At 34.8% G+C, this 18,898-nt stretch overlaps 9 protein-coding genes across 9 annotated transcripts; 6 read left to right on the forward strand and 3 right to left on the reverse strand.

Annotated features, from left to right (window-relative positions):
- Positions 1 to 250: 250 nt before the first annotated feature.
- NDAI0A08130 (alkene reductase) lies at positions 251 to 1,456 on the reverse strand (the record flags this gene model as incomplete). The annotated part of the gene is made up of 1 exon (XM_003668162.1): positions 251 to 1,456. One exon carries the CDS (start codon positions 1,454 to 1,456, stop codon positions 251 to 253), a length of 1,206 nt encoding a protein of 401 aa, XP_003668210.1.
- A 1,045-nt stretch (positions 1,457 to 2,501) lies between these two features.
- Positions 2,502 to 3,956, forward strand: SHE3 (She3p; the record flags this gene model as incomplete). Its single annotated transcript, XM_003668163.1, has 1 exon — positions 2,502 to 3,956. The coding sequence occupies one exon, from the start codon at positions 2,502 to 2,504 to the stop codon at positions 3,954 to 3,956; it is 1,455 nt and encodes a 484-aa protein (XP_003668211.1).
- Positions 3,957 to 4,402: 446 nt separating this feature from the next.
- Positions 4,403 to 5,377, forward strand: OPY1 (Opy1p; the record flags this gene model as incomplete). Its single annotated transcript, XM_003668164.1, has 1 exon — positions 4,403 to 5,377. One exon carries the CDS (start codon positions 4,403 to 4,405, stop codon positions 5,375 to 5,377), a length of 975 nt encoding a protein of 324 aa, XP_003668212.1.
- A 250-nt stretch (positions 5,378 to 5,627) lies between these two features.
- Positions 5,628 to 6,830, forward strand: SUA7 (transcription factor TFIIB; the record flags this gene model as incomplete). The annotated part of the gene is made up of 1 exon (XM_003668165.1): positions 5,628 to 6,830. One exon carries the CDS (start codon positions 5,628 to 5,630, stop codon positions 6,828 to 6,830), a length of 1,203 nt encoding a protein of 400 aa, XP_003668213.1.
- Positions 6,831 to 7,248: 418 nt separating this feature from the next.
- SRP54 (RNA-binding signal recognition particle subunit SRP54) lies at positions 7,249 to 8,868 on the reverse strand (the record flags this gene model as incomplete). The annotated part of the gene is made up of 1 exon (XM_003668166.1): positions 7,249 to 8,868. The coding sequence occupies one exon, from the start codon at positions 8,866 to 8,868 to the stop codon at positions 7,249 to 7,251; it is 1,620 nt and encodes a 539-aa protein (XP_003668214.1).
- Positions 8,869 to 9,867: 999 nt separating this feature from the next.
- Positions 9,868 to 12,015, forward strand: CCZ1 (Ccz1p; the record flags this gene model as incomplete). Its single annotated transcript, XM_003668167.1, has 1 exon — positions 9,868 to 12,015. The coding sequence occupies one exon, from the start codon at positions 9,868 to 9,870 to the stop codon at positions 12,013 to 12,015; it is 2,148 nt and encodes a 715-aa protein (XP_003668215.1).
- Positions 12,016 to 12,582: 567 nt separating this feature from the next.
- On the reverse strand, positions 12,583 to 14,343 carry AGP2 (Agp2p; the record flags this gene model as incomplete). The annotated part of the gene is made up of 1 exon (XM_003668168.1): positions 12,583 to 14,343. One exon carries the CDS (start codon positions 14,341 to 14,343, stop codon positions 12,583 to 12,585), a length of 1,761 nt encoding a protein of 586 aa, XP_003668216.1.
- A 956-nt stretch (positions 14,344 to 15,299) lies between these two features.
- ATP16 (F1F0 ATP synthase subunit delta) lies at positions 15,300 to 15,812 on the forward strand (the record flags this gene model as incomplete). The annotated part of the gene is made up of 1 exon (XM_003668169.1): positions 15,300 to 15,812. The coding sequence occupies one exon, from the start codon at positions 15,300 to 15,302 to the stop codon at positions 15,810 to 15,812; it is 513 nt and encodes a 170-aa protein (XP_003668217.1).
- Positions 15,813 to 16,546: 734 nt separating this feature from the next.
- MCD1 (kleisin alpha) lies at positions 16,547 to 18,490 on the forward strand (the record flags this gene model as incomplete). The annotated part of the gene is made up of 1 exon (XM_003668170.1): positions 16,547 to 18,490. One exon carries the CDS (start codon positions 16,547 to 16,549, stop codon positions 18,488 to 18,490), a length of 1,944 nt encoding a protein of 647 aa, XP_003668218.1.
- Positions 18,491 to 18,898: the final 408 nt, after the last annotated feature.

Here is an 18,898-nt window from a genome sequence, read left to right on the forward strand (position 1 = left end):
ATTTTATTCCCCCCTAATAATCAGACTTTCATATACCTCTCCCACACTCATAATAATTTCAGTAAAAACCGTAACTTTTTTAAGATCACTATATGTATGTAAATATTATATATTCAAAGCAGACATAACACGCAAATTATGAAGGAGATGACTTCTTCATTAAGTATAAAATATATTATTTTTCTATAAAATTTTAGACGTCTATAAGAGGTAATGTTCAACAGCATGGAAAAAAAAGGATAGATCTACCTTAGTTTTTATCCCAGCCCAACTTCAAAGCTTCTTCGTAAGTTGGGTAATCTAAGTAACCTTCTTGGGTCATGGCGTAAAAGGTATCTCTGTTATACTTGTTTAATGGCAAACCCTTAGCTAATCTTTCAACTAAATCTGGGTTAGCAATGAAGAATCTACCGTAACCTAATAAAGTTCTATCATTAGCAACCAATTCTCTAGCAACTTCTGGATGTAAAGCCAAGTTACCAGCTCTGATAATAACACCCTTCCAGATAGAATAAGCGAAATCGTTGGTACCATCATTGTATTCACCTTCACCTTCAGTCATGAACGGATTAGTGACACGAGGTTCAACCAAATGGACGAACGCTAAACGTTTACCGGCCTTAGCTCTCTTTTCTAATTCACCCAAGACATAGGCATATTGAGCAAGTAAAGTTGGGTCAGCACCACCAGACATAGTACCAAAAGTACCGTATGGAGACAATCTAATACCAACTTTGTCTTCACCAATAGCGTCAACAATAGCATCAACAACTTCCAAAGCGAAACGAGCTCTGTTTTCAATGGATCCACCATATTCATCATCAGTTCTCTTATTAGAGATTGGGTCTAAGAATTGGTTCAACAAGTAACCGTTAGCTGAGTGGATTTCAATACCATCAGCACCACAAGCAATAGAGTTCTTGGCAGCTTGCACGTAGTTCTTGATGTATTCCTTAATTTCATCCTTAGTCAAACCGTGTTGTGGGTTGTTGGACTTTTCAGCCTTGGTCTTAGATTCCTCATCCATGTAGACGGCATCAGAAGCAGAATCATAACGTAAACCATCTCTAGCTAAAGTATCTGGGAAAGATTGTCTACCTAAGGCCCATAATTGGACCCAAACGAAAGACTTCTTGTCGTGAACACCTTTGATGATCTTGGTCCATTCGTTCATTTGTTCTTGAGACCAGATACCTGGAGCATTATCATAACCACCAGCTTGAGCGGAAATGAAAGTACCTTCAGTGATAAGCATGGTACCTTCAGCTTGAGCACGTTGTTTGTAGTATTCAACAGCCCATTCCTTGTTTGGAACGTTACCTGGGTGGGTAGCTCTCATTCTGGTTAATGGTGGCATCACAACACGGTTTTTCAATTCATTGTTACCAACTTTGATTGGTTTGAATACGTTGGTGTCAGCTAGGGCAATTGGAGTAAAGTCTTTGACGAAAGGCATTGTAAATTAAATTCTTTTTTTTGTTTTTTGTTTGGGCTTGAATGCTAGTTTTTGTTTACCTTTTTAAGGTTTGGTGGAAAAAAGATTTTGGATATATGCATTGTTCTAGATCATTGATGAAATGGTTCGAGCTTTTTATAGTCCTGTCATCTGATCATATTTGTACTTGTGGATTGGTTTCTTTTTTTGTTCAAAAGATTTACTTTACTAATAACCGTATTATAGTGAAAATGGCTTTTTTAGTAACAATACCGGATTATCGATGTTGTGACGTTTTTCATTTTTATTATTGCTTTTTAATAGCTCCGTCTCCGTCTCCGTCTCCGTCTCCGTCTCCGTCTCCGTGTTGGCTTCCGTTTCCGCTTCTGCTATCGTGCGTGGCACGGAAACGGCAACGGAAACCGACTGCAGCCGTTAATAAGCAAACGATCTTTGTAACCAGAAGAGGTTTTTTTGTTGTTATCGATGACTTTCCAATATTAACCAACAACTTGAAAGTTCTATATGAAGCAAGCTGAAATAGCTGGTTAATAATCTTTAACAACATGTTATAGCTATATATTTTCGAGAAATACCTCCCTTGAAAGGATGTTGGTATAGAATATATGTCGATGGTTTTCCCATTGTCATTTACGTAGTTTACATACGCCCACCAGTGGCCGTGGTGGAGGTTCAATTTCTATGCAAATGCATATGAACACATGTTCATGAGTTAAAATAATTTAACTTAAGTCCGGTAATGGCTGGTTCTTCATGGCCAATTGCTACATATTATTTTACTTTATTTCTTGAATTTGTGACGTGGACAGGTGTCAGATCACGTGCTCCAATTTGGATGTTTTGTATGTTATAGTTATGTAAATAAACTGTATAATATGTTGTTAGATATGTAAATCAATATATAGTTGTGAATCAAGTAATTGAATGATAGATACAGTCCAACTCCACTATTGGAAGCACATCATTACCAGGGTCCTCTCGTTTGCATTATCCATTATATACCGGTCTGTTATCCAAAAAATTCCGTCTCGAGAACAAGTACAGCATGAATTTAGTAGGCCAAGATACTACTACTACCACCACCAACAACAACAACAACAACACGGAAAAGTTAGGTTCTCCATCCAAACTAGCACCACATCATGGCTTATTCATGACCAATTTAGAATATTCTCCTTCCTCCAGGTCAACACTACTGGGACACAACACATCACCTTCTGCGTCATCATTCTCACCGCCATCGTCTTCCGCAACATTTGGCGTGAATCGATCCATTTCAATGAATAATATCAACATTAATAATAAGAATAATCCCATGATGGTCAAAGATGAATCTGATCGTGTTATAGAGACATTAAGGGAGCAAGTGGATACTTTAACTGCTAGTAACTTACAATTGAGCTTACAAAGTGAGAACCTTTTGAAGAAATTGGAGAATGCTAATGAATTTGAGAATTCGTTAATTAATGATATTAATTCAATGAGATTAAATAATGAAAATTTGAATGCACAATTTGAGAACGTTAATGCGGGGTTGAAAGAGAAAGAATCGAAACTGAATGAGTTGAAAAATAGTTTGAGAACGGAGTTGGATAATGAGAAAGTGTTGAATAGGAAGATTGACAGTTTTGAAGAAAAGCAAAGGAAATTGATGAATACTTTGAAGAGAGTTAGGTGTCAATATGAATCTTTGATGGAATCTCAAAGTTTTTATAAGGAACATTATTCAATGGAACTTTTGAATTTACAAAATGTCTTGCAAGATTTGAAAATTAATGATATTGAAATTGTCGATTTAATTGACTCTTGTAATATCGATGGAGATACCGCTGATGGGAGAAGTAATTCGAACGAAGAAATGATTAAAAAAATAGAAGCTGATCTAATAGATATTGAAAAAAGTGACACTGATTACTTAGAATCATTCAAAATTCAAACAAAGGAAATATTATCAGATATAGATTTACCTCATTGGTCAAATCTTTACCAAGAAAGTAAAATTCGTCTGTTACAATACAAAGAAGAAATGAAGAAAATGGAGACCACCTTGGAATCAAGACTAGGAGATACAACAACAACAACAACAACAACAACAACAAAAGATGATGAAAAGAAAACTGCAGCCAGAAATGAAAGTTTAAAGAAATTGGAAAGTGGACAAGACGACAGCAAAACTAGTCACGATACTACTATCCCACAAGAAAATGAAGATACAACGTCGCAATTAAAGATGCGTAAATTAAGAAAAAACAGTGCGAACAGTTCTAATTCCTCTTCTGTCAATAGTAGGAAACGAAATAGTTTTTATGGTGCTTCATCGCCAATCTTAACTCCAAATGCATCATCTAGTCGCATACCATCATCATCATCATCATCATCATCGCTGAGCCCAGCATTGCCTGGTGTGATGAGGAAGCCATCATTAAGGAAACCAAGCCCGCATACCAATAGTAATAATAGTAATAGTAACCATACTGCTTCTAATGGACCTCGGCGATGATTATTGTGGTGAATATTCTAGAGACAGATTTTCCTTCTGTTATTTACAGAAATACTTTGATATAGACAATACACAACCTCATACACATACACATACATATATGTATTTTATAATATATATATTATCCCCACTCTCCATAATGACCACATACCAATCATTCTCCAGCAGCTCAGAACACATATGAGATTTTGTATCTTTGTAATTTATATATTATTTATTGTCTTCGGAGTTCCCTTTTTCTGGGCTGCACGTATTAAAATAAAAAAAATACGGGGAACAATAACAATGAAGATATGCAATGCAAAGGGAACAGAACAAGATTTCTTTGCGCAAAGAATATTGAAATAACAAATTTCAATGAGGCAATTACGTCTAGTGGAGCTAGAGAAAAAGACCAGAACAGTTTGAGATATTTTTGAAAAACCCATATATATGAATCATCTGCAATGAACGAACACGAAACGATAATATCCTCATACTTATATCCGATTCATGTACCGACACATTCCCATGATTCAGCCAAATCTAAGAAAAGTAGGCTCACACATCTTACTCATCATCCATACACTAAGAAATTCGAATATTGGTGTGTATTAAGGCGGAATCAATTCAGTTATTATAAAGGTGCTGATGAAAGGGAGGCTGTTTTTGTCATACCGAGAAATCATCTCTTAAATTATAAGATATTTTGGGAAAAATTGGAATTGAGTTTGTATACTGTTGATACGACTTTGACATTCAAGTTTCCTGATCGTAATGTTGGTAAGAAATGGGATGTTGCATGGAAGGAATTCTTTAAGGATATCGTTCCGAGCAAAGTATCAATGGAGAGGCAGGAGGAATGGAATACGGGCCAAGAAAATCTTGCTTCTATTTCATCATCATCATCTTCTTCTGACGATACTGTCGACACACATATTGATGGAGAAGAAAGAGAAGAAATCGATCAGCAACGAAAATGTTGCGTAAAAAAAAGCAAGGAAGAATGTGAAAAAGTGACACCTGAAGATGATACGTTATTTTATAAGACATTTGATCCTAGGTTAAAAGAACATATAATACAAAAAGGTATATTGAATGTGAAGACAAAGAAGGCCGTTCGTGTTCAGGTGGCGCCTGTTAGGTTTCATTCAAACAAGTGGAAAAGATTCAAGGTTGAATTAAGTAATAGGTATTTGAAGATATATTCGGTGAAAAGTGGTAAACTAAAGAAGAATGTTGATTTAAATAATGTTATTGATTCTGTGGAACTTAATAATAATAATAAGGATGAAACAAATTATGTATTGGACACATGTTTTGCTGTAATTACAATTAATGAAAGAATAAAATTCAAGGCAAATAATGAAAAAGAGATGATCGACTGGATTATCTCGCTCAAGAGCGGCATATTAATCAGGAAGAAAATTATGGATTCATAGGAATATAGGTATATAAAATGTTCTTTGTTCTCTGTTAGTGTAAATGTGTGACACTTATTAAATTTTGCATATAAAAATGTAAAAGCCGAGAAATTTTAATAGGGAAAGAAAAATAAAATATATAAAAGTGAAAAAACTGTTTCATACTTTTAACACTTGAATTTAGTACTTTTAACAAAGGAACACCTCCCTGTGGATAACCCAAATCAACCATTCCAAGCTACCCTTATCGGCTATCCCTATCCTTCTAATGTCTGTTTCAGTTTTACCATCCCGTGATTCTACTGCTCCAAAGCAACAACAACAAGTGCCTGTTCCACCAACCGGTGGGAGAAGGGGTCCGAATTTAAACATCGTCCTTACATGCCCTGAATGTAAAGTCTATCCACCGAAGATTGTGGAAAGATTCAGTGAAGGTGACGTTGTTTGTGCTTTGTGTGGTCTTGTTCTTTCTGACAAATTAGTGGACACCAGATCAGAATGGCGTACATTTTCCAACGACGATCAAAATGGTGATGATCCTTCCCGTGTAGGTGAAGCTTCAAACCCACTTTTGGATGGGAATAATTTGTCAACTAGGATAGGACAAGGTGAAGGGACTGATATGAGGTTTACTAAGGAATTAAATAGAGCTCAGGGGAAAAATATTGTAGATAAGAAGGATAACGAGGTACAAGCTGCATTTGCAAAGATGACTATGCTTTGTGACGCAGCCGAGTTACCGAAAATTGTTAAAGATTGTGCTAAAGAGGCTTATAAGTTATGTCATGATGAGAAATCTTTGAAGGGGAAATCCTCAGAGAGTATAATGGCTGCAAGTATATTGATCGGTTGTCGACGTGCTGAAGTGGCAAGAACTTTTAAAGAAATTCAATCTATCATTCATGTCAAAACTAAAGAATTTGGGAAAACTTTAGGTATAATGAAAGGGATATTAAGAGAGAAAAGTTCTGATGGGTTTATTAAGATCAATACGGATAATATGAGTGGTGCACAAAACTTAACTTATATACCAAGATTTTGTTCTCACTTGGGTCTACCTATGCAAGTTACTACTGCAGCAGAATATACTGCAAAGAAATGTAAAGAAATTGAAGAAATTGCTGGGAAATCACCAATCACTATTGCTGTTGTTTCCATTTATTTGAATATCTTATTATTTAAAATACCCGTTTCAGCGGCTAAAGTGGGTCAGATTCTGCAAGTGACTGAAGGGACGATTAAATCTGGGTACAAAATTTTGTATGAACATAGAGACATTGCTGTTGATCCTCAGTTGATTGCCAATGGAACTGTTTCTATGGATAATTTACCAAGGTTAGATAAGGATAGAGGTGCAAAGGCAGCGGCTGCATCGTCATCAGCAGCAGCAGCAGCATCAGCAGCAGCTTCTAATAAGAAAAAGGAAACCGCTGTCAAGAAAGAAGATGGTGTTGTGAAAACTGAAAAGTAATCACATTTTGGCAAAACCGCAAAAACGAACAGAAAAAATTTATTGCTTCCTATATGCCTTTTTGCGAAGTAGTCCTGTCGTGCTCTTTTCTATTCACTAATCCTTTTTTTTGTTATGGCTTGAGTTTTAATATATACATATGTATGATGGGTTATAGATGGTTGTTTATGGACGTTAGCAAATAATCTAAGCTATTTTTTTTATCTAGTTGTTTCTACGGTCACATTACATATGCAAATAGTGTAATGTTTAGACATTTTAGTGACTATTAGTTGGATTATGGGAAAGATAACCAGTGAATTTATAACTATATAATGAAATGAACGCGGTTACATTACATTATATCATATTATACTATATTATTTAATTTAAATTTTTATATTATACAAAAGGACAAAGAAACTTTATTGTTACAGACTTACATACCTCCCATACCGAATTGTTTAGCCATTTCTTGCATACCTGGGTCTTGCATCATTTTCATCATCTCATTCATATCTGGCATACCACCAGCTCCTCCCATACCAGGCATACCACCTGCACCGCCAAACATATTCATCATATTTTTCATTAGATTTGGATTTTGACTCAATTTCTGTTGAGCTTGTTGCATTAATTGCGGAGTCATCTTAGGCATACCTGGAATATTAGGCATATTGGGCATCCCGGGCATTCTTGGCATACCACCTGGTTGTCCACTGGCACCAGCGGCAGCACCACCTATATTTTGAGCCATATTTGCCATCATTCTTTGTTGCATTAAAATCATTTCCACTTCCAGGACAGATGTACCTGAACCTCTTGCAACTCTAACCATTCTACTTGGTTGTTCAATAAACATTCTACCATCACTTTCTAATTCTTCTTTAGTCATGGAATCAAATACATAAACCATTTTTTTCATCTTTTGTGAAGTTTCCTCTTCACCAACTTGACTCATCATATTACTCATCCCAGGGATCATTTGTGCAATATTTGAAATTGGTCCCATTTTCATCATTGTTTGCATTTGCTTTTTGAAATCCAAGAGCGTGAATTTCCCCTTTTGAATATTTTCCATTGTTGCTTGAGTATCTTCTTTATTTGAAACAGTTTGTAATTGTTCAAATAAACTTTCAATATCACCTATTCCTAATAATTTCGATACAAAAGATTTAGGTGAGAATTTTTCAAAATCGTGGATATGTTCACCTGTACCAATGAATATAATTGGAGTATGAGTTGCTGCTACTGCAGAAATAGCACCACCACCTTTAGCATGACCGTCCATTTTAGTTAAGATTATTGCCCCAAAATCTGAAGAATCTTTAAATGCCTTCGATTGTTGTTCTGCAGCTTGACCAATGGATGCATCTAGAACCATAATAGTTTGATTAGGTTTCACCACATTGGAGATTTGAATCATTTCTTGAAACAATTCTTCTTCTTGACGATGTCTTCCCGAGGTATCCACGATAATAATTTCGAATTTTTCCTTTTTAAATTTCGTTATACCTTCTTCAACAACTTTAACAGGATCAGTTTCAGTGTATGACCCATAGAAAGGTATTCTTGCCTTAATAGCATTCTGTTTCAATTGATCGAAGGCACCAGCACGGAAAGTATCAGCACAAACAAGTCCTACTTTAAAACCTCTCTTTTGATAATATACAGCTAATTTAGTACATGAAGTGGTTTTACCTGACCCTTGCAACCCAACAAACATGATCACATTTGATTTCTTCTTCTTTGGAGTGAATGGTTCTTTTACTTCGCAATCTACTAAATTACAAAGTTCATCAAAGACAGTCTTTTGGATTAATTTCTTTGTCTGTCCATTACTGACTGATCTATTAGCAGCATTATTTTCTGATAATAATTTGGATTTAATATTGCTTCTAACTTTGGAAACTAAGGCAATGTTCACATCGGATTCTAAGAGAGCAGTGACGATACCTTTCAACATGGAATCCACGGTGGTGGTATAGTCATCCTCTGTGTTAGATAGGGCATTGTTGACAGCCCCGTTGATTCGTTTACCCAAATCAGCTAACACCATTCTGTTGTTTGCTTGCTTGTTTGCTTGCTTGATAATAAACTGTGGGACCTAGACTGTTTAATAAGTGTGCTTCCCGATAGTTTTTTCTCGTCACTTGTCGTAGGAGTAGTTGACAATGCTACTTGCTCCAGACACTTGTTCAACTGCATCCTCTTCTCAACCTTATCATATATTCATTTTGTTACAATTTCATTTTCTGTCAATTTTACTCATGTAACCCTAGGGTACTGTTGGGTGGAAAAAGGGACCAACCCTTTACATATGAAAACAAGCCCTAACATTACTGGGCGGCTAAGTTTTTATTACCCTTTTCGGACATTATATGGACTAGGACAAGTTATAGACAAATTTAATCTATAACAAGTGCATATATATATATATATACGTGTATTCAAATAACCAAGGCATTACAGTGGTCCAATTTTCTTTTCATTCTGTTTGGTTTTGTTACTCAAGGGCAAGTTTTATACCCTTGCGTTAATAAAATCCCCCTGTTGGGATGGATTTCTTTTAGGAGCCTCATAATGATTATTTCTTTATTTATCCCTGTTATGGATACATTCTATTCAATTCTAATATACAGGCTTCTATTGTCAAGCAAGATCCCCCTCTGATTGATTGAAGTCTTTAAAAATATGCTATGCAGACAAGTGCCTTGCGAGTGTAACAAACCCGTCAGTATCATTTCGGATCTATCTTGGGACGAAGAAGGGACAGTTCCGATTGGATTTATATCAGAAGAGCAACTTGGAAATAAGGATGATTTGCTAAAAGATTGTTAAGAAGCTTTGCTTATTTGAAAGTATGGTAACAATAGCATAATATACCAAGGCCAATTTAATGCCCTTTAACCGCAGTAATAAGCGATAACGCGAAGTTACACTACATACGTAAGTATACGCATAATAATAATGTTTAGACAAGGGCAGCATGAAGGGAATCACCCCATGATGACACCGCTTATTGACATGAATGACCAAGAGATAGAGAGGTACTAATATGTTGAAATATATCACAATTTTTGATCCCACAAGAAGCACAAATGAAAATGATACTTTCAAAGAATTATTACTATATTATCAATTCGGTAATGCGAAGGGTAATGAAGGGATAACTGATAACGAAAAATTATCACAAATTGGTATCATTCAAGCTGTTTGGTCATTGACTCAATCGTTTGGTGGGAGTTCAAATGATGAAGTGGAAAAGATTATTGAGTTGGAAAACAACGATTCCATTCTTGTAATTAAAGTCGAGGGGAAATTCTTTATCTGTCTTTGTATTGAAGGGTCTCGTGATAACACTGACGATACAAATAGAAGAAGGAATATTATACCGAATCAATTTTATTTAGGTTATCTTTGGTTATGTTATAAGATATTTGTGATGCAATATGATGAGTTTGCAAACTTTCACGATAATGATAATGCGAATGAGAATAACGGTAATACAATTAGAAAACTTTGTGGATTACTCAATGAACATTTTGTTATATTCTGGAACAATATTTATTTGAAACCTGAAACTATTTGGAAAAGAGGATTTGAATCATTATGGCCAAAGCATTTTAAAAACGCTGAATTTATTTCAACTTCTACTCAGAATGAATCATCAACATCAACATCTGCACCGAATTGGGAATCTATGATAACTCAAAATATCTTACTGGAGAAAAATGGTTATTTGGGCATTAAGGATATTTTAGTATATCATTTACCATCTCAAAACAGTACATCTAAAAATCAATTGAAATTAGGTAATAAAACTTATGGATTAATAAGTAATTTTACCACAGAGTTTGAAATGTTACCGGATTTTTCTAATTGGTTGTATTATTTGCATTCAGTTTATGATGAGTTATCTAGTCATGTACTAGCAGGAAACGCTCATTATAAAGAATTACCCCCGATAGAAGGTATTCATTCGCAACACCGAGGGGTAGACAACGACGAAGATAATAATAATAATACCGCTCCCAATCCAAGCTCAAACCTCACTAATATATCTTCATTCTCCAATAAACTATTCCATAACTTGACACTCCCCATATCATTTGCATTAGATACAGTTCAAGAAATTGGATCAACCATTGGGATATCAAATAGTGTTTCCATGTATAAAGATTATATACCTAGTTGGTCGTCAAATTCGAATAATAATATTAGTACAACTACAAATGATGAGAATGAAATTGCCAAGAATTCAAGGTATGGATTTTTAATTTCCCCATTATGTTCAGATAAATTACCACTAAACTATAAAAGATTACAATTAAAATTAAAATACTCCAATGAAATTGCAAAGTTATACAATTGTCTATTTTGGTATATGAATGATATTTTAATAGTAATAATTTGTGATACTAGTTTTGAAAAAATTTGGGATCATGAATATTTAAAAGATTTAAGTTTTAAATTATTACAAAGTATGGAAAATTTCCATAATGAGTACATATTAAACGCAACTTCATCATCATCATCATTATCATCATCGGCAGTGGAATCATTTGCTTATACTGTTGTACAGAAAAAATCTTTGAATATTAAATCTTCTATACCGAGGTGCAGTGGTAGTAGAATGATGATGGATTCAATGAGAGAAAATGACTCCCCTTTGATGTTAGTCATTCAAGAAATTGATCAAATCTTTAATACAACAAATCCTGATTCTCGTGGAGCTAGTAATAATAGTAGTAGTGGTAATAAATGGGGGCTGGATATTATGGGAGGATTATTCAAATTTCATTCCAAAGATACCAACAATATTAATACAATCACAGAGGCTTCGGAAGAAGGAGAGAATAATCAAATATCAAAGGGGCAAAAAAGATTGTATCGGAATTTTCTTGATAATATATCAGAAGATAAGTTATGGGAATTACATTTGAAAATTACTGATTTTTTAAATATGATAAAAAATTCACAAAAGAAATCAGGTATTGTAGAAGAAAGATTGTTACGTTTGGGTAATGGATTATTATGTTATATTAGAGATGATCATGATAGATTAGTCATTATCATTAGTAACTGGTTCGAAATGGATGAAAAACGAACGAGATTATTTACTCGAGGTGATAGTGATGAAGATACTTTGTTGAGAAGTTTAGGTAAAGATGTCATGGAATGGTGGGATGCAACGACAACGTAGCTGCATTACACACATATATATTCATTAGATATGCAGAAGAGGATGAAAAAAAAATAGATATGTTAAAAATACAAGGTGAATCATAGTGAAGAAGGGTATATAATATATAATATATAATATATAATATATGAATATATATAAATAATTTTTTTGGTATTGCATACTAGGGTTTTTTTTTTTTGGTAAATGGTTTTCTTTTTGCTCTATCTAAAAATTTGAAGTTAGGTTTTTATAACCCGTATCTTCCCAGGAAGAAAGTAATAACTTGAAATTATGTGTAGTATGTACAGTAATGGACTCTACATATATCTAGAGGTTCAAATTTATCGGTATTAGTTTTGTAGCGTTCTTTCGTATTTTTTTTTTTAGGAGAGCCATGGCATAGACAATGGGACCTTTTTTATATATTACTCGTACGAACTCTTCAAATTGGGAAAGTATATATTGGAATATGAAATAGTGAAATTACTTTTTCTTGTTCTCTAAAAAAGGAATCGCTTTCAATGCAAAAAATAAATATGCGGGAAAATGGGAAAGAGTTTGGTATGTGTACGCGGGACTGATTCATTAAACTTTACGATAAAATTTGAATTTATCAAAAGAATGATCTAATTCATGATTTTCAATTTCTCTCAATTCATTTTCAAAACTAATTATCTTTGGATTTTTAAGCTTATCCTTACCACGTTTCCAAATAAATTTGTAAATCAAATAAATTCCCAAATCTACGAAGACCATTAAATAACAAAATAAGAAATCTTGTTTATTCCATAAGGATTTATAAAACACGGAATAACCTTGAACGAATATCATAATTATCACTGATACTAGTCCCACAATGACAGTATATGGTTGACCCCAAGATTTAAATGGTAGATGAGGTAAATCATCCTTTTGTAAAAGGTAAGCTCTTCTAAAGAACAAATAAGTGATACAAATACATGCGAAATTGATTAATTGTGATGTGGTAATGATATTAATTAACCAATTTAGAACGACTGCACTGTTTGAATTCAATTGTAACAAACTAATGAAACCCCAAGCTACACTTATCCCGACAGCATATATGGGGACACCTTGTTTATTACATCTAGTAAAAATCTTGGGAGCATATCCATCCATTGCCATCCCATAAAGTGTTCTTGAAGAGCAATAAGTATATGCGTTCCCGGAGGAGAATGCCGCAGTAATCAAGATGACATTAACTATATCTGGTAAGATTTGAATTCCCATATTATTCATGGCAATAACATATGGAGATGAACCAGCACCTGGTCTTGCCTCGTTGATAGCTGCGGTTAAAGCGGGATCATTAGCAGAACATAATATCCCCACACATAAACAACTACCTAAGAATAAAATAGTCAATCTAATAAACACTTGTTTAAACGCAATGGGCAGGACTTTCCTTGGAATTTTAATTTCACCAGCCAACATGGAAATATATTCACCTCCAGCAATACTGAATGAAGCTTGAATCAAACATGTTAAAAACCCTTGGAAATATCCAGCGGAATGTCCCTGTGATACATCTCCATTAGGGAAATACATCTTGAATGGAGTTTCCCCAAAATATCGGAATCCAAACCTATCTCTCTTAGGATTCCCTCCCAACATGGTAATGAAAGTGAACAAAAACAATCCCATAGCCATAATAATCTTTAAAGAAGCCATCCAAAACTCGGTCTCTCCATAATATTTAACTGCACAAAATGATATCAATACATACAATATGATTTGAACAATCAATGGGATTGCAGGAGAATAATCATCTCTCCAATAATGAATGATTGTATTTACTGTAACGATTTCGAATGGGATTTGTACACATTCTAAGAACCAAAAATTCCAACTTGCCATCATTGCTAGTGAATCATCTACACATTTTTTGGTCAATCTTAAAAAGGGGGAGCTCACGGGCATGAAACATACCATTTCTGCAGTGGAGACTGTTATACAAAGGATCGGGATACACCATATGGCGAATCCCAAGAGAAGGAATGCGGCACCACCTCTGTAGAGTGGTTTCCCTATAGCGACGAAAAGGACGGTACCGATAACACCTGAGATGGCTATTAGTTGGACGTGTCTGTTTAAGAGTTTTCTTTGAGTGGAGGTGGAATACAGAAGGTTTGTTCGGGAATCGTTGTCCTCATCATTGGAAGATGAGAGGCAAATGGATGTGTTTTCTGATTCTCCTTCGGACCACAGAGTGGTTGTGGTTGTGGTTGTAGTTGTTGTTGTTGTTGGGTGGGTGGGTATTCGGGTTGTTATTAGTTTATCATCTGGTAGTGATTTCAGTTTTATTTTGGTTAGGTCTTTCGACATTATTATTGTTTTATTGTGGCAGAATAATGTGCGGTAGAGGAATGGAACAAAACAGATTTAGAGTAAAGTGGAGTAGAGTAGAGAAGAGTAGAGAAGAGTAGAGTAGAGTAGAGTAGAGTAGAGGGAGTACAGTAGAGTAAGTGGCTGCTTCAATTAATGAGTATAATTCTGTATATGTCGACCGGAGTTGAATTTGAATATATATCTGGGTATAAGAGTCTGAGTTCTTCGAGACCATTGTGTGTTATATAGATCAAGGCTTATTTACACAGAGAGATAGAGAGATCTTCACTAGTATCTTGTATAATCAATCAATGTATGTATGTACACACATACGTAATTCCGACAGAGTAGCGTATACCCTTACTACCGTAGTTTAACCCTTTTCGTTACGGTCACAATCACTGTCGTCACGTGCCAGTCAGCGTCACGTGCCGTTCCACGGGATGACTCCCAAGAGCGGGCTCTTCCTCTTGCCCGGTTCCATCCATTGTCCATCCGTGGTCCACGGTCGGCGGTCCCGGCCAGGCGGTTGAGGGTTGAGGGTAAAGGGCCAAACAGAATAAACCTAACACAATCATTGTTACCCTGTGCTACGTACTTTGCGGCCCTAGATAGCTGTTACCCGGACATCAATTTTTTCTTTGAACCAATTAAAATCAAATGGGGAAAAGCACTGGAAACTGTATACTAGATGGAAATTGCGATATATGGTGCTTCTGCTATATTCGAGAATTTGTTCAATGTCTGTCTCCCTCCCTTAAACAGCTGGTTTGTTCTTCTCAGTGTTGATATTGAGAAATACAAAGGGAAAATAAAGACAACAATCAACTGGAAAACTAAAGTACTTCCCGAATAAAAAGCTGGAGCTGCAATTATAACCACCCCTGTACAATAATAAAACATATATCCCCCCCGGGATTGCTTCATCATCATATTCACTTACACATATCATCATGTTTAGACGTCATTTCCTTGGACTAGCTTCCAAAACATCAATAACAAGAACTTCCCTTCTAGCTAAGAGATTTTATGCAGAAACAGTCAATTCTACTTCAAACGTATTGAAATTACAATTCGCTTTACCTCACGAGACTCTATATTCAAACACAGAAGTAAAACAAGTTAATTTACCAGCTAAATCAGGTCAAATCGGTATATTAGCTAATCATATCCCCACTGTAGAACAATTGAATTCAGGAGTAGTGGAAATATTCGAAAGTACAAACAATTCCACAAAGAAATATTTCATCCCTGGTGGATTTGCAACAATGCAACCAAATTCAACATTATGTATCACTGCTGTGGAGGCATTCCCATTGGATTCATTCTCTGAGGCGAATGTTAAATCATTATTACAAGAGGCAAAGAAAAATATTAATAGTAATGATCCTAAACTGGCTTCAGAAAATACCATTAAGGTTGAATTATTGGAAAATTTACTTCAATCGATTTCGAAATCTACCTAGTGGTAGAGATTAATATATAAAGATGTATATATATTTTCTTTTCTCTCCCTCCATACTCTTCTTCAACATAATATATTCTATACAAAATAATTATCGGGGAAAAAACTGAAACATATTATAATATGCCGGTGTGTTGCGATCGCATTTCTTTTTCTCAAGAACATAATAATGTCATTAATACTAAGCGAAAAATTATGTTTTTCAATATCTAGTTCCATTGGAAAATGCTGAGTTTAAGATTAAGACACAACGATATCTGACACAGAATGGCGTCACAGCACTTTTGTGACGCTTTTCAAACACGAAAACAACAACTTTCCTTTTTAAGTACGTACTGTTTAACCATTTACAGTTACAGCGCTGGATACACGGAAATAAAAAGAGAAAACCAGACACGAAAAAACACGAACGCGTGAAAAAGGGAAACAAAACAACAAACGCGTAAGATGTTCATTTGCCTACATGAAAAATTTGGAAAGTATAAACAAAAAAACAACATTGACATAAAATATACAACTAACTATTATTCATTACTCATCGTCTCTACTTTTAAATTTACTTCTTTGGAACCATTTAAAAATATTTGAGTATATACTGGCTATTCAAAACCACTGCTAACTAATCAGATCAACTCATTTCAGCTCGAACCTACTCAGCACAATTCAAGTGTCAATTCAAACTTTGCTGCAAACACACAACAAAAAAAACTACAACACTATAGTTATATTCAAAATATGTCATCTGAACAAACACCATACACGGTATTGAAAATATCAGCAAAAGATGGTCCATTAGCACAAATATGGCTTGCAGCAAACATGGCAACCATCCCCAAGGGTTCCATCTTACAAACAAACATCACTGAATCTGCTAAAGAAATTGCAAAAGTATCAGGCTGCTCCTCCTCCAAAACAGACGTCGAGGACCATCACATAACGTTAAGAACATCAGGGGAACTATTACAAGGTATAGTAAGGGTATATTCCAAGAAAGCTGGGTTCTTACTAAGTGACATTAAAGATACTTTGACAAAGATTAGTTCTTTATTCAAATTGAATCAAAGGAATCAATTTAAAATTACTATCAACAATAATTTGAATACTATCGCTAGATTGGATCAATTGATCTTAGAAGACGTCGTCACGGAGAGAGATGTCCTTATTACACCGGGATTAGAATTCTTGAATGACGTGGACTCTACAAATTTTCTACATAATAATCATGGGGTAAATGGCGCCGCTTACGATGATTCTATGAGTAGGAAAGTTACTGGTGCTGCTCCGTTGGGTAATGGAATGGATCCTTGGGATACATCTTTGGAAGTTGGCAGAAGGTTTAACCCTGATGAAGATTTGGAATTTCAACATGTTTCTGGGTTGGATTTGGATTTAGATCTCGATTTCGATTTGGATGACGATGGTAGTGGTAATCAAAATCAAAAATCAAAATCATGGAATGAAGGTACTCATGAAAGTTCTTTAAACAAACATCACAATGTCAACAACAATGATGATTTGGATATTATTCAAACTGCTGCCAATGATGAAGATAACAACTTACCAGATATGGATTGGGATTTAGGTATTAATGAAAATGATGATCGTAATAATGCAGATCAATTATTATCTCCACAAAATTCAGAACATGGTTCAGATGCATCTGTTGAACTTGGTAGAAGAGCTGATGGTACTTTGAATGATGAACCAACTACTGATTTTGGTTTCGAATTAGATATCGAAAAAGAATCTCCATCATTAGATGATACTAACGAGCAAGAACAACAAGAACAAAGTATTGAACAAATTGAAAAACCAAAACAACCACGTAAAGCAAGAGACCCTGCATTAAATAATACAGGTAAAATTACATTTGATAATGATACTGAGATTGATTACAAAGAAAACATGAATAATACAGGACTAATCACTTTGAATGAAGGCAACAATCTTCAAATAATAGGAAACAGCTTAGAAAAAGATAAATTTTCACAAAAGAGACTTTGGTCTGAAATGGCTACTCATTTGAGTTATTTACCATCAACAATTACTGACAAATTACTATCATACCAAAACATCAAGAAGCAAAGACTGCACTTCGTTGATGAACAACACCAATCACAACAGGAAGACCAAGAAGAAAATGAAGATATGGTTGAACCACAAATAAATATGTCTCTGGGCTTACAAGATGACCTTATTAATGACACTGGTTCAGAAACTGATATACAACTACCTACACGAAGCGATGATAACTTTATTGGACTACAAGATGATATCCTGCCAAATGACTACGTGCAAGACAATGATCTAGAAAACGAAGATCACCGCTTACCATTACAATCACAAAAGATACAATTAACCACTGGTGAAGTGGTATCGAGAGCAACTGTTGATATGGCAGAATTGCTGAGAACACAATATGTGGATTCTGATGTAGTAAATTTCAAAACCATTTTAGAAGACTTCCATAATCAAAAAGCTGATTATAATAATGATGATAATGGTGATGAAAATAATGATATTGAACCTCGTATAACAAAACGTGAAGCCAGTAAGGGATTTTTCGATATTTTGTCATTAGCTACGTCCGGTTGTATTGATTTAGATCAAGAAGAGACATTTGGAGAGATTAATATGACATCAAGGGCTCCATTGTTTGAAAAATTCATCGTTTCATAATTCCATCATATTCCATATTCTTCATATACAGTCATTTCTTAAATAAAGAGAACTTTAATAGACGTACATATAAAATTTCATAATATTAACATAAAAAATAAACGGTCTCTTTTTCCTGACGGTAATGCATGCGTTAATCATAATAACGTTAGTGCTAGAGAATATCTGATACAGATTTCTTGTCACCATCTGAGAAGAGACAACTTTGTACATATTGTATTATCTTCCGGCAAGTGTTACCCTCGCAAAGTTAACGTTTTTAAGAAGTTTTGAAAATTTTTAGCGATGAGCTGAAAATTGTAAAATAATGAAAAGTTTAAACATAATTGCGCATAAGAGTCTATACATGATAAGAGATGCCTACTCTTTAGAACTATATCTGATCAACGACATAACCTCGAAAGATTG

The sequence above is a fragment of the Naumovozyma dairenensis genome, chromosome 1 (assembly GCF_000227115.2).
Source record: "Naumovozyma dairenensis CBS 421 chromosome 1, complete genome".
Lineage (NCBI taxonomy): Eukaryota > Fungi > Ascomycota > Saccharomycetes > Saccharomycetales > Saccharomycetaceae > Naumovozyma > Naumovozyma dairenensis.